The sequence below is a fragment of the Piliocolobus tephrosceles genome, chromosome 14, assembly GCF_002776525.5.
Source record: "Piliocolobus tephrosceles isolate RC106 chromosome 14, ASM277652v3, whole genome shotgun sequence".
In the NCBI taxonomy this organism is placed as follows: domain Eukaryota; kingdom Metazoa; phylum Chordata; class Mammalia; order Primates; family Cercopithecidae; genus Piliocolobus; species Piliocolobus tephrosceles.
The window spans coordinates 102763159-102787982 of record NC_045447.1 but is presented as its reverse complement, the minus strand read 5'-3'; the positions used below and the strand labels follow the sequence as shown (position 1 = coordinate 102787982).

The window sequence follows — 24824 nt, the reverse complement described above, 5'->3', positions numbered from 1 at the left end:
TAGCATATTATAATTGGTAGACATTTTTAATAAAGCTGACAATTCTATGTTCTAGTCCTTGTTCTCCTGCTAAGTGTACATGTCACTTAATGACTTAGTGCCTCAGTTTACCCATTAGGAAAATGGTATTTTGAACTAGCAAGCAAGATAGACTAGAAAACTTTATTAATTCCCCTTTAAAAACGGTATGCTGTAATTATAATCTACTGTAATTAGCAGTATTAAAAGACCACCCCAAGAATGGCAGAACAATGGCCAGGCTCAGGGGTTCTTGGGGAGTGGGAACAGGGATAGAACAGATGCAGAACAGCACTTTGCAGCTCTGTCTTTGGAACTTAGTGTGCTTCCTGATGACAAGAACATTGTTTTGAATGGTAATATATTTGCCTGCTCTGCCAGAAAAGGATCAATATTGGCATCAGAAAAGCTTGGCCATTGACCATCTGAGAGACAGGGACATATTATGTCTCTCTATTCTCCCTCTTTACCCAACTTTGAGCCAGAGTAAGAATGCAAAAAAAATTCCTTGTATTCATTACTAATGCTGACTCTAATTTTGTTACCTGAATATGTGCAAAAATAAATTAAAAATAAACTTCTTAATGTTTATACTTTTTAGTTAACTCTAACCCCTACTTAAATTTGAAAGTCAAATACAAGTAAACATTGTAAGGCCAATGACATTCAATGTAATATTGCTTTGCTATGATGGACAAAGTTTGCTGAAACTAAATCTCCATTCTCAATGTGATGCTGGCCTGGCCACCATGGGGCAGAATTTTTTCAGTTCAATGTCTCTCCATTACCATGGGCACCTGGATGACTCAATTCTTCCACTAATTTCTTCTATTCAAGGAAAAACTTCAGTTGTACATCATGTACAAATGTAATGTCGGTTTGCTTTATGTGGGCAGAGGAATCTACCCTGTGTCCTTTTCTTTTTAATTCTTTGAAAACCTAGCATTCATAATGTTGGAAGCCCAGATGCAAATCCTGGCATTGAGATCGTATGCGGAACTTGATAGCACAGTGGTCATCTAAATGATCCCAGATACTCTTGTACTAATTTTTAAGATAATCATGGAAATGAAAATGAAAATTTTTTCAAATGCTGGTGACATCTCAGACACTGGAGAAGGCACCTGTCCAACCCTAGGGTTCCATGGATTTCAGCTTGAGAAACACTGGTGCTCTCTTAGATGCTCTCTAAGGATCCTTCTGACATTCACGTCTCGTGAGTTCAGGAAGTGTCTATGATTACAAGTTGTCATCCTTGTTTTTGCCAATAACTTCAGATTCTGACCAGATCCCCCTTGATGGAAATGACCAGAAGCCAGTTTGACCAGGTGGACAATCTTTCACTTCCCTTCCCTAGTCATCCTGTGAATACACCAGGGAACAGTGTCCTGAGCAGAAAAGAAAACAACTTAGCTGAGCCACACCCTGCAGAGTGACGGGGGGAAACAGCACCATTATCTCAAGAGCTGCTGGAAGAATTCTACACCGGTGTGGTCTTGTTGGGCTGTGTAAGATCCAGCGGGATGGGGTGTGGAGAAGTGCCCAGCACCACCCACCTGATCCTACAGCAGATGTCCCACAACAGTGACATGGCCGCCCCATACTCACTCTCTCCCTCATCCCTCTCTCCTTGGAGAGCTTTTGTAGGGCACTGTTGAGGGAGAAGGGGATGTCTCCTTTGCCCATAGAGAAAACAGTGGAGCAAGTCACAACAGAGCCTTTAGGTACTGGCAACATCGGGAGTGTATCAATAAGCTGGTGAAGCCCTTCAAAGCAGTAACATACGGGAAATGTCTGCCAGAATGGGGTAGGCTTTTACCAGTTGCCCCACGGAGTCTTGAATGTTGAAAATATCAGCTTTACAGAGGAGTCTTTTCTGCTTTCAAGAGTTGAGCTAATTATTGGTTCCTCTGCTTATTTGTTAATGAATTAAAATGCACGTGGTTGCCTTGGTCTACTTTTGAGGTTATCATTTCCCCTGTGCACTGATTACATGAGAAGGCAGGCAAAAAAACTCACATTTCATACAGAAGGATGAGACTTCTCAGTAGAGCTCATATTTTTAAACCATATTAAAGTATTAAGATCATTATGTATATCCACTATGAAGGCAGCATTTGCAGTCAGCCTTTGAACATCCACTCTGGTTTTCTTCTAGCCTAGCAGTTCTCAAAGTGTGGCCTCCAGAGCCGCAGTAGCTAGAAACTTGTCAGAAATGCAAATTTTGAGCCCTTACCCCAGAACTACTACCAAATTGGAAACTCAGGGGTATGGCTCAGCATTCTATTTTAACAAGCCCTGCAGGGGATTCTGATACCAGCTCAAATTGGACAACCACTGGTGTAGACAAAGCTGAGAGCAGTGGTTCTTAACTTGTGGTTCACGTTACAGTCACCTAGGGAGCATCTAAAAACTAATGCGCAGGCCTCACATCCAAACCAATGAAATCGGATTGTCTGCATGTTGGGACGCAGGTATCAATGTTTTTAAAGCTTCTTGGGTGATCGAACATGCCTTTTCTCCTTGCTGCTCAAAGTATGAGTGGACTTCTAACCAGCTCCCATGGGATACTGAGACACTGCGGCCTCAGTATACATGGAAGCTGGTTAGAAGCGCAGGACCTCAGATCCTACCCCAGAGCTGCTGAGTCAAAGTCTGCAATGTGAGCCCTCTGGGTGGTTGCTACCCACGTTATATAGTTTGAGTCTTCTGTGGGCTGTTTCTTAGGCAGCATTTGATTCTTTAGCTGTTTGGTGGTTGAGTCCTTCTAAGCTCACTGGTTTGTGCCCTGTGTCCCTCACTGTGTGTTCTCTCACTTATGATTAGTGATATAGACATCTCTTTTTTCTTTAACAGGACACAACTGACTATGTTGCATATGTGGCTAAGGACCCTGTTAATCGCAGAGGTAAGAAGTGCTTGACCCCTATAGTCTCTCATTTGTGTATAGCCAGCCTTCACATTCTATACGAGCTGGTCCTCATTATCTCAGTCCCCTCCTGACCAATGAGCAGTGCCATCTTGTATTACTAAGGATGAATGAGGTTTGCAAGGATTGTAGATCGCCTGGCTGAGTTAGGAGGTACTGGACCTCTCTGACCACCAAACACACACCTGTGTCCAGATAGCTGGTTTGGTACAATTGATTTACACACAAACAGCCCCTGCCCGTATTCTGACAGTGGCCTCGGTTACACCTGGAAGACCACCTGCTGCCCATCCTCCTGCCCAGCTTCAGCTCCTGGTGTGTGTCCAGTGCCCAGTAAGCCATGCAGAGCTACTTCACTCTGCCCTGCCAGCCCTAGAGGCCGGTGTCCGAGCTCAGGTGCTGTCTGCTTATACCCCTTTCAGCTTCTAAGTCCTTAGGCACAGGCTGGATGTGGAGAGTCATTTATAAAACCAAAGCCCATTGGATGGTAGCATGGCTGGGGTGGGTGGGACTGACAAAGGTGCACTACCCTGGGATTCCAGGCAGCTACTGATGCACCACACCACAGCTGCAATTTAAAACTCACTGATGAAATAACAAATGCAATTAATAACAGCACAAAACAGCACTTCCTTCCACGAGCCCCCTACCCCAGGTACCAACTAAGATTTTCTAGTTTGCTTTGCATAATTTTTATCCATATACATACACTCTCTTTTTAACATTTTCATACAAATGAGATCCTAATATTCTGTTTTGCTACTTACCCTCCAATGCTGTATGTTGGACATATTTTTAAGGTAGTCCACACAGAACAGATGAACTGATCCTTGATGTGGCTCTATGGAGAACCTTCCCCCACGCCACTGCCTGGGGAGCTTAAAGAAATCTCGATGCTCAGGCCTCAGAGAGTGGGGCCCAGACAACATTTTCTCAAAGCTCTTCAGGTGTTTCCAAGGTACCGCCAAGGCTGGGAAATAAGCCTTAGGTCCAGATCCTGAAGGAGTTTAGCCCTGAGTTATTGACTTGGTTTCTTGGGGGCAAACCAAGAGTACTTTCTGCCCACAGTACAGTTCCTGTCCAGTGGCATGGGAATCAGGATCGATTCCACATGTCCCGTGGCTGCCTCATCAGACTCTCTCAGGTTTGTATGCGGTGATATTGTGAAGACAAGTGCCAGACCTGTGATGCAGAAAAGGATCTCCACCATTTTTGGTGCTTGAGGGCACCACCAACACAGGGGCCTTTTTATGGACTGAATGTTCATGTCACCCCCAAATTTACATGTTAAAATAGAACCCCCCAATATGATGGTATTGCATTAATTAAAGGCCCCAGTTGAAGGTGGTGTCTTTGGGAGGTCATTAGGTCATGAGGGGGAAGCCTTATGAATGGGTTTGGTGCTCCTGTCAAAGAGACCTCAGAGAGCTCCCTCACCCTCTTTCCACCCGTGCGAGGACACAGCAAGAAGGTGCCATCTGCAAACCAGGAAGAGGGCCCTCACTAGACACCAAGTCTGCTGGCACCTTCCAGCCTCCAGAACTGTGAGAAACAAATGTCTGTTGTTGAAGTCACCCAGCCTGTGGTGTTACAGCAGTCCCGGCTGACTAAGACAGGCCCTTTGTTTGAGACAGTTAGTGTGAGATTCTCACTCTGTACTTCCACCTATCTATGGCCTGTAACAAACTACTTCAAGCTTAGTGGCTTCACAACAACCATTTTATTATAATAGAATGTGGGTCAGGAATTCAGGCAAGTGTCAGCTGGTCAGTTCATCTGCCCAAGTGGCATCAACAGGGGTCACCGAGTGGTCTTTAGCCAGGAAGTCTGGGCTGGTCTGGAAGGTCTGAATTGGCTTTGCTTCCACACCTGGGACCTTGGCAAAGATGACTAGAGGCTCAGCCCCCTCCATGGAGTCTCAGAGACTCTCCAAGTGGCCCCATCAGCCCTCTGGGAAGCAGGGCTTTCTATGTGGCAGCTCTAGATTTCATGAGACCCAGAGTAGATGCTTCCAGTGCTGGGAAAGGCCAGGCTCAGCTTCACTTCTGCCATAGATTTACCAGTCACAACTGTCAGCCAGGCGCGGTGGCTCATGCCTGGAATCCCAACACTTTGGGAGGCTGAGGCGGGCAGATCATGAGGTCAGGAGTTCGAGACCAGCCTGGCCAACATGGTGAAACCCCATCTCTACTAAAAATACAAAAATAAGCCGGGTGTGGTGGCGCACACCTGCAGTCCTAGCTACTTGGGAGGCGGAGGCAGGAGAATCGCTTAAACCTGGGATGCAGAGGTTGCAGTGAGCCAAGATCATGCCACTGCACTCCAGCCTGGTGACAGAGTGAGACTCCATCTCAAAATAAAAAAAAGCTGCCACAGCCAGCTCAGACTCAAGGGGAAGGAAGTCACATGTGCTCTTCAAGGAAAGAGTGTCAAGGAATTTGCAGCCATCTTTACCCCTTAACCCTCCTTTCACCACATATGAGGAGGCCCAGCCTACCGGATGACAGTGTGGGCAGGGAGGGTGGGTCTAGCTGCATCCCTCCAGCAGCCCAGCTGTGAGTATGTTCTGCTCCATCTCATCAGTGTTCTTACCAGGATGACTTCCTCCATGAAGGAGCCAGTGGCAGGGCTTTCTCCCAACTGCTCTGTTTTCTTTCTTCCTCTCCTAAGCCATGTAGAGAGGGGTTAATTTAGGAAGATTGGCCTCTACCACTGGGCAGAGTAGCAAGAAATTCTGGGTGTGAATGCTCTTATTTGGGCTCTTAAATGTCCAAGTCCCCACACAGGGGCTCCTAGGCCTATGTGTATGAGCTGACCTTGTAGTGTTGTGGCTACAGGCACAGCCCCTAAAGACCATCAGGGACAGAACGCATCCCGGAAAGTCTTCTGTAAAATTTTACGGTTACGGGTTCAAGTCCCTCAATGCTGTTACTGCTTGTCTTTTTCCATGCTGATTCTTGCTTCTACATTCTTGCATGTGTTTGTGGTTAATCTAGAATAATTCTAATGAGAATCTATATTTGTCTCTCTGGTATCAAGAATCCATGGCTTCTATAGTTAATTCAATGAAAGGACAAAAGGTCTCTGACCCAAGTCATTAAGTTGGATGGTAACCACCACCACCATCACCACCACAATCTCAAAGAGATAAGGGTGGAAAATGAGCCATGTTTCACAAGGTTGGTAGATTATAGCTAAAAGTCAGGACCAGTAGGAGGCCTTAGGCGATGACTACTGGCACCTGTAGGGATGCAATTCCCAACAAGTCAGACTTTGCTGAATTCTAACATACCATTTTCTTTTTACACTGGAACTTTCATTACTACCAGGTGACTCCCATGCCCTGCAACCTTATGTGTATATTAGACAGTTCCAAATGGACTGTTTGGGTCACAAAAGTAGCCACCAAATGATGCTCAAATTAGGCATATGACTGCCTACAGAAGGCATATAATTCGTATAATTTATAACTGACATAATATCCCTGATCAAGCGCCCTCTGGTACTCCCTGGACCGAGACATGGAAAGTTGTTTCCTATATAGTAGTTTCCCCTTATCTGCGGGGGTATGTTCCATCCAAGTCCCCCAGTGGATGCCTGGAACTACAAATAGCGCCAAATCCTACACATACTATGTTTTTTTTGATCTGATAACTGAGTCAGCTACTAAGTGAGTACCAGGCAGGTAGCATATGCAGTGCAAATACTTGTGACAGAGTGAGGATTCACGTCCCGAGAGGGACTGGACAGGATGGCATGAGATTCCATCACACTACTCACTCAGAATGGCGTGCAATTTGAAACTTATGAATTGTAAATTTCAGAAATTTTCCATTTAGTGTTTTTGGACTGAGGTTGACCATGGGTAACTGAAACTGTGGAAGGCAAAAACCTCGGATAAACCGTGATGACTATGCTTAGGTGGTGCTGACCCAATGGGAGAGAAGCCTACGTATCCAGCCTGAACAGTGGCTCCTAAGACATCTTGCTGCTCTTTTCCCAGGATTTTCTGAAGAACAGGAGGTCTTAGGAGTGAGAGGGCTTGAGTGGGAAGCCCACATGGGGAAGATGATGCTTCACACAGCCAAGCTTGCCTCTTCTGGGCTTCTTGAATATGGTGGTTTCCACAAAAGGAGTTTCTGTTTTCTTTGGCCCTGGACTGCTGTAGGCCCCAAGAGGTGACTTTCCAAAAGAGGCCTTAAATATTTTGAACTCATTGGTGGAAGTAACACAGCACTGCTTCTAACTTTTCTTTCCCTTGGCAGCAAGGCCTCAAGTGTGTAATGGGTGAAAGCAATGGCTTTTTTTTTTTTTTTTTTTGACCAAGTGGTTAAATATGCCATCGAATGACACCACGGCAGGAGGTGAATTTTCTGAGGGATGGATGTTTCCCACATTTGGCTATTATGAGCAGTGTTTTTACAAACAAAGCCAGACTCTGTGCTTTACATACCATGCCTGGGCTGAGAATGCTGAACATATTTTTCCAGCCCTGGCCTCTGCCTGAAAGCCAGCTCCACTTGGGTGTCTCACAGGCCTCTCAAACATAGGCAGTCACAGACAGGTCCAGCACTTTCATCCTGCGGAGCACCTGCTGGTCTCTATCAACAGCAACCCCTCCCCGACTTCCCCACTTCTCTGCCTTCTTTCCGTCACCTGCACCTGCTGGCAAAGCTTTCCATCTTACCAGTTCTTGCTGCTGCCCTGCTGCCCCCTGACAGGCTCCATAATTAATCATCAGGTCACTCTCTGCCCGCTCTTCCTCTCTAAAGTTTTTTTGTCCACATGGCAGCCAGAAGGATCCTCTTAAAATGGTGCAATCTTGTTCTCCTCTGCTCACTCCAAATAAAATGTCCCATTCCCCCAACCCCCACATGACCCTCCGTGAGCTCACTCCCACTCCATCCCGTCTCGCTTCCTATGATCCCCTCTCCCTGCCATTCCAGCTACACTGGCTTCCGGGTCTTCCTTGACCCTGACGGTGCCAAGTAAGTTCTTGCCTCGTGGTCCCTGTGCCTGGCCTTCTACCACTGGCCTTCCTGGACTTCTCTCCCTGACTCCCTTCAGGCATTTTCTCCAGTGCCACCTCTGGGGCTGCCTCCCTTGATCATCCTGTTTACCATCCTACACCAACCGTCTTCCAGCACGTCTTCCACCACCATCCTCCACCACGTCCTCTACCACGTTCTCCACCACCATCCTCCACCACCATCCTCCACCACGTCCTCTACCACATTCTACACCACTGACCTCCACCACATTCTCTACCACCATCCTCCACCACATCCTCTACCACATCCTACACCACTGTCCTACACCACATCCTCTACCACGTCCTACACCACCGTCCTCTGCCATTGCCTTCCACTATGTCCTCCACCACATCCTCTACCATGTCCTCCATCACTGTCCTCCACCACCGTCCTCCACCACCATCCTCCACCACCGTGCTCCACCACATCCTCCACCACATCCTATACCACTCTCCTCTACCACCTCCTAACACCATCATCTTCCACTACTGTCCTCCACCATGTCCTCCACCATGTCCTAACAACACCATCCTCCACCACATCCTCTAACACATTCTCCACCACTATCCTCCACCACATCCTCTACCACATCCTCTACCACTGTCCTACACCACATCCTCTACCACGTCCTACACCACCATCCTCTGCCACCGTCCTCCACCATGTCCTCCACCACGTCCTCTACCATGTCCTCCATCACTGTCCTCTACCACCGTTCTCCACCATGTCCTCCACCACCGTCCTCCACCACATCCTGTACCACTGTCCTCCACCACCTCCTAACACCGTCATCCTCCACTACTGTCTTCTACCATGTTCTACACCAACGTCCTCCACCACATCCTACACCGTGTCCTCCACCACCATCCTCCACCACATCCTACATCATGTCCTCTACCACATCCTCCACCACCGCCCTCCACCACATCTCCCACCACCATCCTCCACCACCGTCCTCCACCATGTTCTACACCACTGTCCTCCACCACATCCTACACCACGTCTTCCACCACCATCCTCCACCACCGTCCTCCACCATGTCCTATGCCACCATCCTCCACCACGTCCTATGCCACCATCCTCTACCACCACCCTCTACCACATCGTCCACTGCCATCCTCCATCTTCTTTGTTTTACATTGTCTTCCTTGCTGTGTTCATTTCCTAGGGCTGTTATAACAAAATGTCACAAACTAGGTGGCCTGAAACAACAGAAACTGATTCTTTCACCATTCCGGAAGCCAGGAGTCTGAAGTCAGGCAACAGCAGAGCCATACTCCAGGGGAGACTCCTTCCAGCTTCTGGTGGCCCAGCCATTCCTTGGCTTGTGGTAGCATCACTCCTCTCTCTGCCTCCCCTTCCTATGTGTTTGGGCCCCTCTTCTTGTCTATTATAAGGACACTTGTCCTTGGATTTAGAGCCCTCCCCAATCCAGGATAATCTCATCTCAAGATCCTTAACCACACCTGTAAAAACTCTTTTCCACAGGTTCCAGATGGTCAGGGGGCATGACTTTTGTGGGGGGCACCCTTCAATTCACTACAGAGGTGTCTTTTTATTTATTTATTTATTTATTTTCAGTGTCCACTGAAACTGTCCCTAGATCCTAGGGCAGGGCCTTGTGCACAGTAGATGCTCAAAAAATGTCTGCTAAGTAGAGTCTTCAGTAAATATTTTGTACATTTTTTTTTGTGCTCTCGTCCAAGAATTTCCCTAGGGTGTGTACCTGGAGGTCTAATCACTGTTTTGGACATCTTCAACTTTTCTGAAATGGTCATTCTACTTTATAATTCCATGGGTAGTATACGAGGTCTCCTTTTGTTCAACAATTGACAGTTTTAGACTTTTAAATTCCCACAAATCTGATGGGTGCAAAATACTATATCCTTATTACTTTAATTTGCCCTATCTGGGGCTAGGACATGTACTAAGAAACTCATCATAGCAGAGTGGCTGAATGTTGGATTTCTTATTCTTCTCTGATTAAAAAAAAGGAAGAAAGAAAGAAAACTGGATCAATTCAGAGTGCATGGCTACATTGAATAAACAAACTAAGGTTGTCTGACCAGTCTGAGATTGAGGAGCCCTCATCTCTCTGGTAGAATTCATTTGTTTTTGATATTCCTTTTAAGGACTGTGGGTTATCAGCTCACTAAGAGGAAAAGACAGCCAATCTTATTTAGCAGGACTTTTCCTCATTTGAGTAATGACTTCAAGTGTCTTCAAGGTTCCCCATTCCTTGGCCAGCTGCTCTAGAATGTGGCTGGATCAGATGCTACTGGTGTCTGGATGAGTGGCCACTGGAGAACCCCAGATGGACTGTGGGAGCCAAGCCACCCTGGAGAGGCTGATAGACAGCACTTGGGACCTGTGAACTGTGGGGCTGGGGTGTGGCTTCCTGAAAGTGGAGCATGGATCCCGAGAAGTTTTTTGCCTCGGCTTGGGCAGGGTCTCGCTGTTCATGCAAAGCTTGCCGAGGCAGTGGCCTATGCCAGAAGTGTGCAAACAGCCCACTGTGTGGGACGTGAAGGCTGGAGCGTTGGCTCACAGTTCAAATCTGGAAACTGAGGATGATCTTCGTCCATAATAGCAGAGAAAGGACACGATGGCTGCGCAGCAGGCAGGGCTCTCTGCTGCCAGCCCACGTACTGGGACGTGGGGTGCAGTGGCGAAGCGAAGTGGGTTCTCAGCTTGTGTGAACTAGTTTTAACTAAACTAAACCTCTCAGAGAGAAACTGTACATTAGGGATTATACTCATCATGGCAGCTCAAACAAATAAGAAAGAAATGGAAGAGCTGGCTGGGCGTGGTGGCTCATGCCTGTAATCCCAGCATATTATCACTTGAGGCCAGGAGTTCGAGACCAGCTTGGCCAACACGGTAAAACCTGTCTTTACTAAAAATTAACTGGGCATGGTGGTGGGCACCAGTAATCCCACCTACTAGAGAGGCTGAGGCAGGAGAATGGCTTGAACCCGGGAGGCTGAGGTTGCAGTGAGCCAAGATCACGCCATTGCACTCCAACCTGGGTCATAAGAGCGAAACTCCATCTCAAAAAACAAACAAACAAAAAGGAAGAACTGGTAACATTTACTTCCATTTTGAAAACTTCACAGGCTGCATTTCACAGTAAAAACACTGATCATCTACTCATGTAAAGTAAGAACTCAGTCCTTCCACATTCAAAGTGATTGAGAAATGTATTTCCAGGATGGAAAGATGAATTTTTATCCATCGGAATAACAATGGATCACACCTAATGTGGTTATGTCTTGAGATACTAACTGACAGTGTAATGCTTTCATGGCTAACAAGACAGCTTAAACTTTTATTTTTCTCTTTATTTTAACCTTTTTGAAGACAAAAGATATCTTTTAAAAGGTATTTTTATAATACACATAATATTAATACAGGAACGCATGTTAATAATTTATAAATAGACACTTATTGGGGATGCAGGGTTGGAAAGTTCTTGTGGTAGGCATGAGTGAGAAGCAGCATGGATACCTGTGACTTAGAGAAGGGGTTCAGTGGGTGTGACAGGCATTCCTAATATCCTGCTCTCCTATCCTTCCAAACTTGCAGAAGATGGCATCTGCCAGCCCCCTCCTGCTTGGAAGACGCCCATGACGGTTCTGTGTGACGGGTTGAGAGCAGAACAGAAGGTGCATTTGGTACTGGTGCAAGGCCCTGCTGTCTGTTTCTTCTGCAGATTGTGGGAAAGGCCTTGCGTTGAGTACCAGGATCAAAAGATCAAACCAGCCTGGGCCACTGAGTCACCACAAGAGGATGGCTGCCTTAGAGAGGTGCCCAGAAATGAGTGAGCAAGAATGAAATGGTTGCTTTCAGCCAGAGACGTTGGGATTGTTTCTTACTGTGGCATAACTTGCACACCCTGACTCACAGAATAGGTGTCACAGGGAGGGTATTGAGAACGTGCTCAGATGAACAAGCCTCACACCAGTTTCCTGGAGGCCCTGTTGTGGCAGGCAGATGGCCAGGGGCAGCCCTTAGCACCAAGCTGGGAGCAGCTACTAGCCTCTGGACTTATTAGGGGAGATGAAGCTGAGAACTGGCAGTCTCATGGATTGGGATGCATCTAGGCACTGCCTTCTCATCCGCCACTGTTAACCATTCTTCAGGGAGCAGGAGATGAGAGTTGACATGCCAGGAGCTACCATATGGCAGAAAGCCACCATGTTCCCAGCTCCTACAGTGTGTCTACAGGGCCACAACACACTCCTAAGGGAGTGGTTTGCTCTCAAGTTGCCCATCTCAGATATGGAGTAGTCCTTGTGGTGTGACCTGCTGAGAGTCCCCTTGCTGATGTCATTGCTCAGTTGGCTGCTCCGGGGCAGCTTGGGCTAGTCCTCTTAGAGAGTGGCTTCAGCTTTTTTTATTGGTCAGGGCTAAGCAAGAGAGAAACGATTGTTGGCAAAGGATCCTTGCTTTTAAGTAGATTAACTATTGCAGGCCGTTGGTACGAGTTTCACCAATGGGTAGTTTCCCCAAATGAGAAGGACTGTGGAATTCCCTGTTTAGCTGACCTTTGCACTGAACTATGTTTTAGATTTTGCGTCATTTGGAATCTTGATTCTGTGCATGAATGCGCTGCACATCTCTCTCGGTTTCTTCTCCATTGCTTCTGAATGACATCTCTGGTTTTGTTGTTTCCTCAGGGAGAGGTGAAGCTAAGCAGGCTTGATGACTGCCTTTGGGGAAGGCCTCATTATTTGGTGCACACATCAAATCACACAGGGCAGGCTAGAAGACAGTGACTTTTGGCTAAGTGTCAATACTCTCAGAAGAAATACCAGGCCCAGGGAGACAAAGTCCAGGTTTAACTTTGGATTTGGAGTGAGTTTCTGGAACGTGTAGAGGCCATTTTGTAGAAGGAATCCTCAGACCAAAGCAACAGGTGACTTGTTTTCTCTGTTCATTGAGGACTCTGCCAGGTGCCAGGAGCTGCAGGCATGTGTTAATTCCCAAGAGTCCGTGGGTCTGCTCACTATCTGCAGGGCCTGCCCCCCTACTAGTCACTTAGAGCAACATGGCCCATTTCTCAGCATGTAGAGTGCTTTTACCTCAATCCCAGACCTGCTCCAAATGTTCTGGACATTTCCCACAGAGGCCCCTTCCCAGGCTTCATGCTCTCAGGTGTGTAGAAGGTTAATGGCGTGTGGATGAGATTGTACAGCCCACTCTCAATAAATCGTATTCTTCATTCTTCATCTTAAAGGCTAGGGTACCTATTTGCTCCTTAAAAAAATAGGCTACCCTTTCTGAGCCTTTTCCAGTCTTTTTTCTGGTTCTCTAAAACACCGACCAGCCAGTGCTGTTGGCTGGTGCTGATGCTGGACGGCAGGGCCAGGAGGGGCATGGCACAGGACAGGTCAGGGGAACGAGGTGTCTCACTGGCTTTCCCTTGCTCAGGCCTGGACTCCTACTTCCTTCTTAGCTGGAAAGATGGTTGCATGTATGTATACCTGTCAATGACCTGCACAACTGTAACAGCTGCTTGGTATTGCTTTGTGATGACCTGGGGGCAATACTTAGTAAATAATGTCAATACTAAAATAATATCAATAATCAATCATCAAAAGACAACCAGGATGCCTGAAACTTTGTAGGCAAATCCCTTGGCAATATCTAAAATAAGACTGCTGTATCCAAGGGGTTGCATTGCCACCCAAAGCAGCAATACATTAGCACTTGCTCTTCCGAGGAAATACATTTCCTGTGTCCACAGAAGTCACCTTGCCCTGGAGTCTGGGGGAGAAGTAGCTGAGGCCCCAGAGCCCAGCTGGTTGCCTCCGGGGTAAAGTCCCAGTGCTGTGTTATGCTGAGAGGCTCCACACTGTGCAGAGGCAGCGGTGTCTGTCTCTCTGTCCTCTCCCTGACAGCTTTCATCTTTCCAGTATGTACTGGCTTCTCCTATAGGGAGGGCACGGTTCAGTGTCTCCCTAATCACTGCCAGGGCTGGGGAACAACTCATGAGGAAATGCGTCCTCCTCACTGCAGGGACCAATGCGGCTTTTGGAGGAACCCTCCTTGGCATACGATTGTCTGCAGGAGAAAGGTGGGGTGTGATAAAGGCAGCTGTCATCCTTCCCAGGAATTCCTGAGAATTCCTTTATCCCACTGGTAAACAGATCATGCTGGGCTCCTCATGGCGACAGCCCTGTGGCTCTTTCAGGAGGGACATGTGGACGCTTGTGGTAGGGCAGGGTGGAAATGGGTCTGGAGAGTAGAGGTATCTTCCAGGACCGTGGAGAAAAAGGACTACTTCCTTATGAGGCAGAGGCTGGCCCTCTTTTCTCTGAAAGTTTCACATAGATAATCCCGCAGCCTTGCCACTAGGACAGCATGTCCTTGTGTAACAGCTGGTGCCTGCTTCGAGCATAAGGACTGCTCCAGGCCTCACCACCAGCCTTGGAGTGGCCTCATTTTGGCCTACTGCCACCCCTAACTTTTATCTACTCTTTACACAAGCTGCTTTTCTGAGAATCTGCATGAATATCCAGTCTCAAATTTACGTAGATGCATGTATCATGTTATTGGCATGTCACACTGATAATTAATATCTCTTTATATTCATCTTCAAAGGTCTCCTTATTGTTTTGAGTGGCCACATAGGGTGGTCGACACTTTACCCCCACTAAGAAGTAAGTGAACAACTTGCTCTAAGTCTACTGAATAAATCAAGATTCATTCATCAGGTGCTGGTTTCAGTCCATTTTTTTAAGGCCTCATGGGTTTAAAGGGGCCTAGTTCATGTCGAGATCAGGCTCTTTGTCATGCTGAGGTCTCCTTTTAAACAATTTTTCCCTATTGACATCCGAACTGATGCTTTATAGACTCTAAAGAAATTGAAGACCATCAAACTGAACTGGAAAATTATTTAATTTATTTAAAAATGAAACCTGTACTTTTGTGACAATAGGCTATTAAGAAATGCATGCCTACTGTGAAATGTTGTAGCCATAGGATTCCCTACCCAGAGATGAAGCTGCGGTTGGATCTGCTAGGACATATTATGGAAGAAGCATGCACTTCTCTGTGCCTCTGACCTCAGCAAGGGCTCTTTGTAGAGGAGCCCAGGTATCACCAGTGTCTGTCTCTAATAGGCCCATGTCACTTGCTTTCCCAGCTTGTCACATTTTGGAATGCTGTGATGGGCTGGCCCAGGATGTCATCGGCTCCATAGGACAAGCCTTTGAGCTCCGGTTTAAGCAATATTTACAGTGTCCTACCAAGATTCCCGCTCTCCATGATCGGTGAGTAGTGCTGTGACACCATTTGCAATAGCCTATGTGGGTTTCATGACCTTTCCTCTTAAAACCACATCCCTGAGCTGTGCTCTGGACAGGCACAATTAATCACAGGGCTTCCTGGGCTCTGAGACACCTGGTCGGTGCCGGGATATGGCACAGAAAACCAACAGATGGAAGCCAACATATGGATGATGCTTTGAATGTGTAGAAAAACATTTTCTTGAAACTATAGTGACGGTCGCCAAGGTTACAGAAAAGCGACTTCATTATAAATTTTTTTGTTCTGTTTCCTCTGCAGCCATGTGATGCTTCCATATGTCACCTCTTTGGGTCTATGTCACCACCGGTTCTGTGTGTCCCATTGTCCTTGTCATTACGATTAGCCAAAGTCGTGCTGCAAGAGGTCCCCTCCGTGAGGCACTGTGCTGGCTACCAGCATAGTTTCTGCTTCACTGGCCTTTGCAGCTTAATGGCTTGGTAGTTTGTTTACCTTCCAGGTGGCCCTGAGCAAGTTCTGTAAACTCCTTGAGTCTCAGCAGCTTTATCTGTGAAGTACAAATAAGAGTGGCACCATAGGTTTTTTTTTAATGTTCAACAAAATTGTGAGTGTGAAGAGGAGTTGGGAGATGTTTAGTTTATTATAAAAAGTGTTCAGGTTCTATCACTGAGTTTCCTTAGGATGTAAGAATATTCCATACAGCATCAAGCATTAAAAGAAAAGTAATATGGGGCATTTCAGTTGTTCAATATTCTGTCCTTGATTGAACTTGCATAATGAAAATCTATTCTAATGGTGTGTTCACCATAAACAAAACTTTACTGTTCCTAACTTTACTCTGTACTTTTTTCAAACTTCTAAAGTCACATTCTTCTATGCCTTAGTTCTAGAGTCAGACTCTACCTTTGCTTTTATGATTATGAAGCCTTCTTTCATCTCTCTTCTCAGTCTTTGCCTTTCTTCAAAGAGACTTTTCATTTCTTCTCCTCTTTCCCTGGAAAATTCTGTTTAAGACATTCATTTTGGAGGTGCCTCTGCAGGACCCACCGTTTCCACGTTGCTAAAACCTTCACTCCAGAGGTTGAAAATGCTAGAATTCAATTCTCCCTTATGGCCATCACATTAAAAAATAATAATAAGAAAGAAAGAAACTTCAACAAATTGGGACAGGAAGACGTGTATAGAAGAGTTAGAGGCAAACAGTGACAGCAACCCAAATGTAAGTAGGAGAGTGAGGAAACAGATTTTTTATTTTGTGTATAATAGGACGTAATAGTTAATAAGAATTCACCAATATACATGTACTACCAGCATAAATCTCAAAATTTATAGTGAAATAAAAAAGAGTAAGTTACAAAAGGATATGAACCATTTATGAAAATTTTAAAAACATACATGATTGCATATATAGTATATGGATAAATAAATGTGTGGAAAGAGTATAAAAACATACACAAGGCCAGGCACAGTGGCTCATGCCTGTAATCCCAGCACTTTGGGAGGCCAAGGTGGGCGGATCACCTGAGGTCAGGAGTTTGAGACAAGGCTAGTCAACATAGTGAAATCCCATCTCTACTAAAAATACAAAAATTAGCTGGGCATGGTGATGCATATCTGTAGTCCCAGATACTTGGGAAGCTGAGGCAAGAGAATCACTTGAACTCAGGAGGTGGTGGTTGCAGTAAGCTGAGATTGTGCCACTGCACTTCAACCTGGGCAACAGAGCAAGACTCCATCTCAAAAAATCAGACACACAAACAACAACAAAAAACTGCAAAAATACTATACATAACTCCAGGGTATGTGAGGACACGGCAGGGGTGTGGGTGGATGGATTGTGTTTGTATTTGTCAAGCATATCCCCCCTACACCATTTTATAATAAAAATGTTCCAATATACACAAAGAACTGTATAGACAACATCTAGCTTCTACCATTAACGTTTTACTTATAATATAACTTATCTATGTATCCATCCAGTGTAAGTTTGCCAAATTTTATTAAAAAGGGAAGCATGTAATTGATAAAAGAAAAATTTCAGCCAGATTAAATTTAAAGGAGTTTAATTGAGCAATGAACAATTTCACGCACAGAGCAGCCTCCTAGCCAGGATAGACTAGGGGACTCCAGGGCAGCCACGTGGTGGAAGAAGATTTATGGACAGAAAAAGGAAAATGACTTACAGAAAATGGAAGTGAGGTTCAGAAAGAGCTAGATCGGTTACAGCTCTGTGTTTGCCTTATTTGAACACAGTTCAAACAGTTGGCTGCATTTGATTGGCCAAAACTCGGTGATTGGCACAAGAGTAGGCTACAGTCTGTTTACACCTCCACTTGGATAGTTCCGGATGTACAGAGAAACCTTTAGGCCAAATTCAAATATGTAAGGAGGTAGCTTTAGGCTAAACTTGATTTAACATAATAGATCAAAAAGTTAACATTTAATCTCCATGGGGGATGCATAAGTATATTTCATGTTAATTATTATGCTAGCCTTTGTTTCTGAAATGTTGAATAAGAGCCAAATAAATGCCATTAAGATAATACATACAAAAATGAATGGAGGAAGTTAGTTTAACTACCATACATACTCCTTTGGCAGTGTACCTAAAGTATGAAATTCTGTACATGTTTGTATACAGTGAAGTTTGAAGGACTTTTGGGGAAAGAAAATGTAGTAGACAGGATCTTATCCACTGAGAAAAATGTCACCTCCAAATGCAAGTATTGGTATATCATTTCCATTTTTTTTTTTTTTTTTTCTTTTTTTTGACGGAGTCTCACTCTTTCACCCAGGCTGGATGCAGTGGCACGATCTCAGCTCACTGCAAGCTCCGCCTCCCGGGTTCGCGCCATTCTCCTGCCTCAGCCTCCCGAGTAGCTGGGACTACAGGCGCCCGCCACCATGCTCGGCTAATTTTTTGTATTTTTAGTAGAGACGGGGTGTCACCGAGTTAGCCAGAAAGGTCTGGGTCCCTTGTGATCCTCCCGCCTCTGCCTCCCAAAGTGCTGGGATTACAGGCGTGAGCCACTGCCCCCAGCTGGCCTATCATTTCTAAAACAAAACAGCGACAAGGGGCCCTGCCTGTAGCTTCATACTGTCGGTGACCTGACACCCGCCTCACCTTATCCTGCAGAGGCTGCTGGTGTCCACAGGGTACTGTCTGAGAGAGGGGCGAGGGGGACCTCCTGGGCTTGCCCTGCCTTCCGTTCCAGCTCCACTCCTCCAACTGGAAGCAGCCTGGGAGCATGAGAGAACCCCACTGCATCCAGCTGTTCCAGCCCCATTCTCTGGGAACCTGACCTGTGGCCGTACTGGCAGGTTTTCCTTCTGGGATGCCGAGATGTTAGGGGCCAGCAAGACAGGGGCTTCTGTTTTGGAGAAGTTCTTGGGTTTTCTACTCAATCCCTCAGGCCATGTGTCTCCATACTGGGAAATATTTCTGGAGGTATTAGGATTTGCTACATCCAGCTTAGTTTCTTTGGGGTAGAGATGAGGACAGGTGAGGGTAGAGGGAGTGTGGCAGTGTGAGGCCGACCAAGCTGTGCGTTCAGTGTCGGGGAGTCAGGCTTCTCCGGTCCTTCTCTCGCTGCAGGTGAGTGTATAGATTTACTATTTGTGAATTTTTTTGTTGTTGTTCATTATGTTATTACTGGGGAAGAGACTCTGATCTGGATATCTGGATTCATTGCACATCTTCAACTGGAAATAAAAAACAGAACTTTTTTTTTGAAACAGAGTTTCACTCTTGCTGCCCAGGCTAGAGTGGCATCGCGCTATCTCACCTCACTGCAACCTCTGCCTCTTGGGTTCAAGCGATTCTCCTGCCTCCCAAGTAGCTGGGATTACAGGCGTGCACCACCATGCCCGGCGAATTTTGTATTTTTAGTAGAGACAGGGTTTCTCCATGTTGGTCAGGCTGGTCTCAAACTCGTGACCTCAGGTGATCCGCCCATCTCAGCCTCTTAAAGTGTTAGGATTACAGGCTTGAGCCACTGCACCCAGAAAAAAATAGTACTTTTGTATAAATGGATTTTTGGCCAGGTATGGATTGCAGGATTACGCCTGTAATCCCAGCACTTTGGGAGGCTGAGGCGGGTGGATCGTTTGATCCCAGGACTGTGAGACCAGCCTGGGCAACATAACAAAACCCCATCTCTACTAAAAATACAAAAATTAGCCAGGTGCAAGGGTGCGTGCCTGTAGTTCCAGCTACTCAGGAGGCTGAAGTGGGAGGATGGCTTGCCTGGGAGGCAGAAGTTGCAGTGAGCCATGATCACACCACTGCACTCCAGCCTGGGTGACAGAACGAGACCCTATCTCAAAAAAATCAATCACTCAATCCATCAGTGGATTTTTTGGTATGATCTGATTTTTCTTGGAGGATTTTCCTTGCAGAAATCCAAGGGTATTTCAACCCAAAACCGAAGAAGACATTGAAAAACAAATCAGATGCCACTAAGACTCCATTTATTATTATTTTTAAAATTGATAATTAATTCATATATAATCAAATCGCCCTTTTAAAGTTTACAGTTCAGTTGATTTGTTATATTCAAAAGTTGTACAATTATCACCATTAATTCCAGAACATTTTCATTACCCCCCCGAAAGAAACTCTATACTCATCAGCAATTACTCCCCATTCTCCACTCCCCCCTCTCCCGCCAACCACTAAATTACTTTCTGTCTCTATGGGTTTGCCCATTCTGGACATTTCATATAGATGGAATCATGCTGTATGTATCTGGCTTCTTTCACTTAGAAGAATATTTTCAAGATTCACTCATGTTGTAAGATCTGTCAGTATTTCTTTCATTTTAGAGTTCTTAGTAATATTTGAATGTATAGATATATCACCTTTTGTTCATCCAGTCATCAGTTTGTGGACAGTTGGGTGCTTCTACCTTTTTTTTGTTTGAAATGGAGTCTTGCTGTGTCACCCAGGCTGGAGTGCAATGGCGCGATCTCGGCTCACTGCAACCTCCGCCTCCCGGGTTCAAGCAATTCTCCTGTCTCAGCCTCCCGAGTAGCTGGGATTACAGACACATACTACCACGCCCGGCTAATTTTTGTATCTTTAGTAGAGATGGGGTTTCACCATGTTGGCCAGGCTGGTCTTGAACTCCTGACCTCATGATCTGCCAGCCTTGGCCTCCCAAAATGCTGGGATTACAGGTGTGAGCCACTGCACCCAGCCATACCTTTTAGCTCTTATGAACATTGCTGCTGTGAAGATGTATACAAGTTTCTTTGTGGACATATGTTGCAATATTCCTATGTGTATAACTGGGAGTGAAATTCTGTGGTCATATGGTTATGCTGAAACTGCAAAGCTATTTTCCAAAGTGGCTGCACCATTTTACAGTCCCATCAGCAATGTGTGAGGGTTCTAATATCCCCATGTTCTTATCAACACTTTTTCTTGTCTATCTCTTTGATTACAGCTACCCTAGTGGGGATGAAGTGGTCTCTGGTTGTGGTTTTGATGTGCATTTGCCTGATGACTAACGATGTGGAGCTTCTTTTCATGTGCTTATTGGCCTTTTGTGTATCTCTGGAGAAAAGTCTGCTCAAAACCTCAGCTCCTTTTTAAGATCGGGCTGTCTTCTCATTGTTGAGTTGTAGGAGTACTTTATATATTCTAGTTACATGTCTCTTTTAAGATACATGTTAGCAAATATTTTCTCCCATTTTGCAGTTTGTATTTCTACTTTCTTGATAATGTCCTTTGAAGCACAACAGTTTTTTCAAATAGCAGAAGGGAGAATTTTGAGAGATTCATATTCTACCATTTTCCTTCATATCACTAAATTTCCATTTTGTAGTTGGTTTTGTTTGGGATCAATCTCATGGCTTACAAAAGTGTGTGCTGTCCCTTGAGGAGCTGGCTATCCTTAGGCATAATTTCTTTCTTAATTAAAATGTACTTTTACAAAAGGACCTCATTCAAACATGACTGAAATGTTCCAGTGAGTGAAACTCTGAATATGGCAGAGATATTTTGCTAAACCACTCATCTGCTTTTCATCTATGCATGAGACCTGGATGGCTGAAGAGGCACTGACTAAACTCTCTTTTCTTGATAACAGGCGCTAACATTAGATTTGTTGGTTTTGGCTGCAAGCTCAACTTTTGGCTAAAGCCCTTGGAAATCTTCCTTTAACAGAATGCAGAGTCTGGATGAGCCATGGACAGAAGAGGAGGGAGAGAGCTCAGACCACCCATACTACAACAGCATCCCAAGCAAGATGCCTCCTCCAGGGGGTTTTCTTGATGCTCGACTGAAACCCAGACCCCATGCTCCTGACACTGCACAGGTAACTCTCATATTTTTTTCTCTTTATAAGGAATGGAGGCGAACTCAACTTTATTTCCTTTTGTTTTGTTTTTTTGTTTGTTTTGTTTCAGGCTGATGTTCTATTCCATTTTCGACACGGTAAATCATGAACTTTCTCTCACTGGATTTCATGCGGCATGTAGATGAGGAGAGGCTTTGTGTTAACATCATAAAGCATTAGCCAAACGCTTTGGAACTGTGTTGTGATTCCTGGGATATGAGTCTGGGGGCGTCCTCTGTACCCTCAGATGTATTCCATCATACTGTGATCTCAGTGAGGGAAAGAGAGAATTTAAGATTTTAAAAAGGCTTGGGAGGCATTGGGTTCTCTGAAAAGGAGTGAATATAGACCCTTAAAAGGATGAGAATTTTATGAGTTTTCTATTTTATTCATTCCCTTGCTTTATGTCCAACTCAAAATTCTAGTAAGGCAATTGCTTTCTAGAGTTATGATATTTCTATTTTGTTATAGGAAATTTTTAACATCACTACCTTTTGTGAATGATAATGGCACCACTAAAAATGGCAAAATAACATTGAGCTCAGGGATCTGACACTGAGAGGGAATTTCCTGATTTTTTGAAGGAAGTTTCCTGGTTTACAGAGTGGACTTGCCCAAGTGTGAACAATCATGGGCGTATGTGTTATGTGGGAAGTGTGTTCTGACACATAGATACTCTGTAATTGAAATTTATTTTAGGACATACATATGGAAGAACTTGATTTACAGTCACACTTCGGGAGGGGTGGTGGGGGTAATGAAAACAAGGGGGGGCATGTGTAATTTTGATGGAGATGCAGCCTTTTCCTCACACTCACACAAACTTATTTCCCAAATCTTAATGCCAACCGTGAGGCATGAAGGGAAAATTGGGTGTATCAGAGGATTTGATCCACCTTAAGGATCAATTTGCCGACTGTCTTGTGGCTTTCAAAAGTGAAATGAGAAGAAAATAATTTTTTCGTTCTGTGTTATTTACATGTGTCTATAGTTTGCAGGAAAAGAGCAGACTTATTACCAGGGAAGACACTTAGGAGACACCTTTGGCGAAGACTGGCAGCAAACACCTTTCAGGCAAAGTGAGAGGCAAGGTGAGATGGGTGAGAAACACAAAAGACACTTTTCAAAAGTAACATGCTCACCACTGGGTCGCCTATTTTCTGTGGACTGACAGAATGACCCCTGGATATATTTGCTGTGTGTGTTGCTATAGAATCCTGACTAGACCATAGAAACAGAGGCAACAATGTGGTGCAAGGCGCAGTGGCGCACGCCTGTAATCCCAGCACTTTGGGAGGTTGAGGCGGGAGGATCACCTGAGGTCAGGAGTTCAAGACCAGCCTGACTAACATAGTGAAACCCCAACTCTACTAAATAAAAAAAAAATTAGCCGAGCGTGGTGGCGGGTGCCTGCAATCCCAGCTACTTGGGAGGCTGAGGCAGGAGAATCACTTGATCCCAGGAGGTGGGGGTTGCAGTGAGCCGAGATCACGCCATTGCACTCCAGCCTGGCAACAACAGCAAAACCCTGTCTCAAAAAAAAAAAAAAAAAAAGCAACAGTGTTGTAGATATCTCCTGGCACCAATTATGTGGTGGCTCCCTGCAGCTCCAGGACCATTCACACCTCCTGGGCACTCACTGCCTCATGCCCCTGAGACTGTACACCTCCACGCTGGGAGAGCTTCCGTGCCCAGGGGTGCTGAGAAGTTGACATCTCAGGCACACCTTCACCCCAGTTTCTGATGGGAACTCGTGAGGCAACTCTAAGGTTGAGGTTGAGCCCCAGTGACTCCCACAACAAATTGTTGCCTTTCCTTCCTTGTCTCATTGTCCTTCCCTTTACTCAGGGTGCACTTTTTGGGGAATGTGAAGCCCCCTACTCTAAGCTGGGGATTGAGGCAGAGGTGGCACCAGGGATATACGTCTCTCACAGGCCCTGGATATTCTTAGAGAACACTTCTGCATCTTACAGTCATAATAACATACACCTACATCATACATTACAACTAATGTTGATATAACTGTCTATAAGTCAGATATCTGCAAATAATTCAAATATATTTAGATACAGCCATAATAATTCAGATACAACTAAGAAGTAACTGCTAATTGCTCACGTAAGTCTTTATTCTCTAGACAGTTATATATACACATACGAATATGTATGAATGTATTTATAGCTCAGTCTAATCCTTTAAGAATGTCTTTTAATTTTAACCTTTTTCCCTTCTCAAAAAATTTATAACTCTTCCAGTAGCTCTGGGATCCTGGCTACTAAGTCCATAAGATCTGAAGGGGATGGGGCAACTGATGCTTCTGTGTATCTAAATTTAAACATTTATTGGTTTAATATTGAGGCTTATTCCTTCATTATGGCTCTTAATGCCAGGAAGCAAATGACAATACATTTTTTAAATGTCCTCTGTGTAAGAGAATTTCATGTCTTGCCTGCCCCAGATGCAGGAAGACCCACAGTGCTGGCCCAGTCAATAAAACATAAGGCCTGGCAGAAGCCACCACATGTTCTGCCTCAGAATAGGCTGGAAATAGCAACTCAGAGTCATAACTTTGCCAGAGGGACATTTTCACTATGGGCTATTTATCCTTGTTCTATATACATTTAAAATGTATTTCCATTACATGTGTGTGCATAGACATACAATAACTGCTAAAGAATAAAGGAGACACATTATTTCTGTTAGATATTTACTTTATTGCAAAATATGTCAGGTTTATTTTAAAATAGGTCTTGTTTTTGATATATTAAAGTTATTCCAGCCAGATCGAGAACAGATGATGTAGCAGAATGAGCTCCTGGCCTGGAACTTGAGACTCAGAGCTCTCAATAAATTTCCAACTCTTCTTTGAAAACAATAAATAGGTGGGGTGTGGTATCTCACAGGCCTGTAATTCCAGCACTTTGGGAAGCCAAGTCAGGTGGATTACCTGAGATCAGGAGTTCCAGGTCAGCCTAGCCAACATGGTGAAACCCTGTCTCTACTAAAAATACAAAAAAATTAGGCAGGTGTGGTGGTGCGTACCTGTAATCCTAGCTACTTGGGAGGCTGAGGCAGGAGAATCACTTGAACCTGGGAGGTGGAGGCTGCAGTGGGCCGATATCGTGCCACTGCACTCCAGCCTCGGTGACAGAGTGAGAACTCTGCCAAAAAAAAAAAAAAAAAAAATTAATAAATATCTTTTCTCACAGAACAAATTAGAATGTCACTTAT

The 24824-nt window shown here is 45.1% G+C and overlaps 1 protein-coding gene across 2 annotated transcripts in view; it reads left to right on the top strand.

Moving 5' to 3' along the window:
- SHC3 (SHC adaptor protein 3) overlaps positions 1-24824 on the top strand; it is a 171621-nt gene that overhangs the window by 108539 nt on the left and 38258 nt on the right. The window contains exons 6-9 of one of the 2 annotated variants that reach the window (XM_023194549.2): positions 2875-2926; positions 15131-15257; positions 21422-21572; positions 22585-22672. In XM_023194549.2, coding sequence (XP_023050317.2) covers positions 2875-2926; positions 15131-15257; positions 21422-21572; positions 22585-22672 — 418 coding nt within the window. Of the gene's footprint in view, positions 1-2874; positions 2927-15130; positions 15258-21421; positions 21573-22584; positions 22685-24824 lie in introns of both variants that reach the window. The other variant, XM_023194548.2, reaches the window with a different exon arrangement.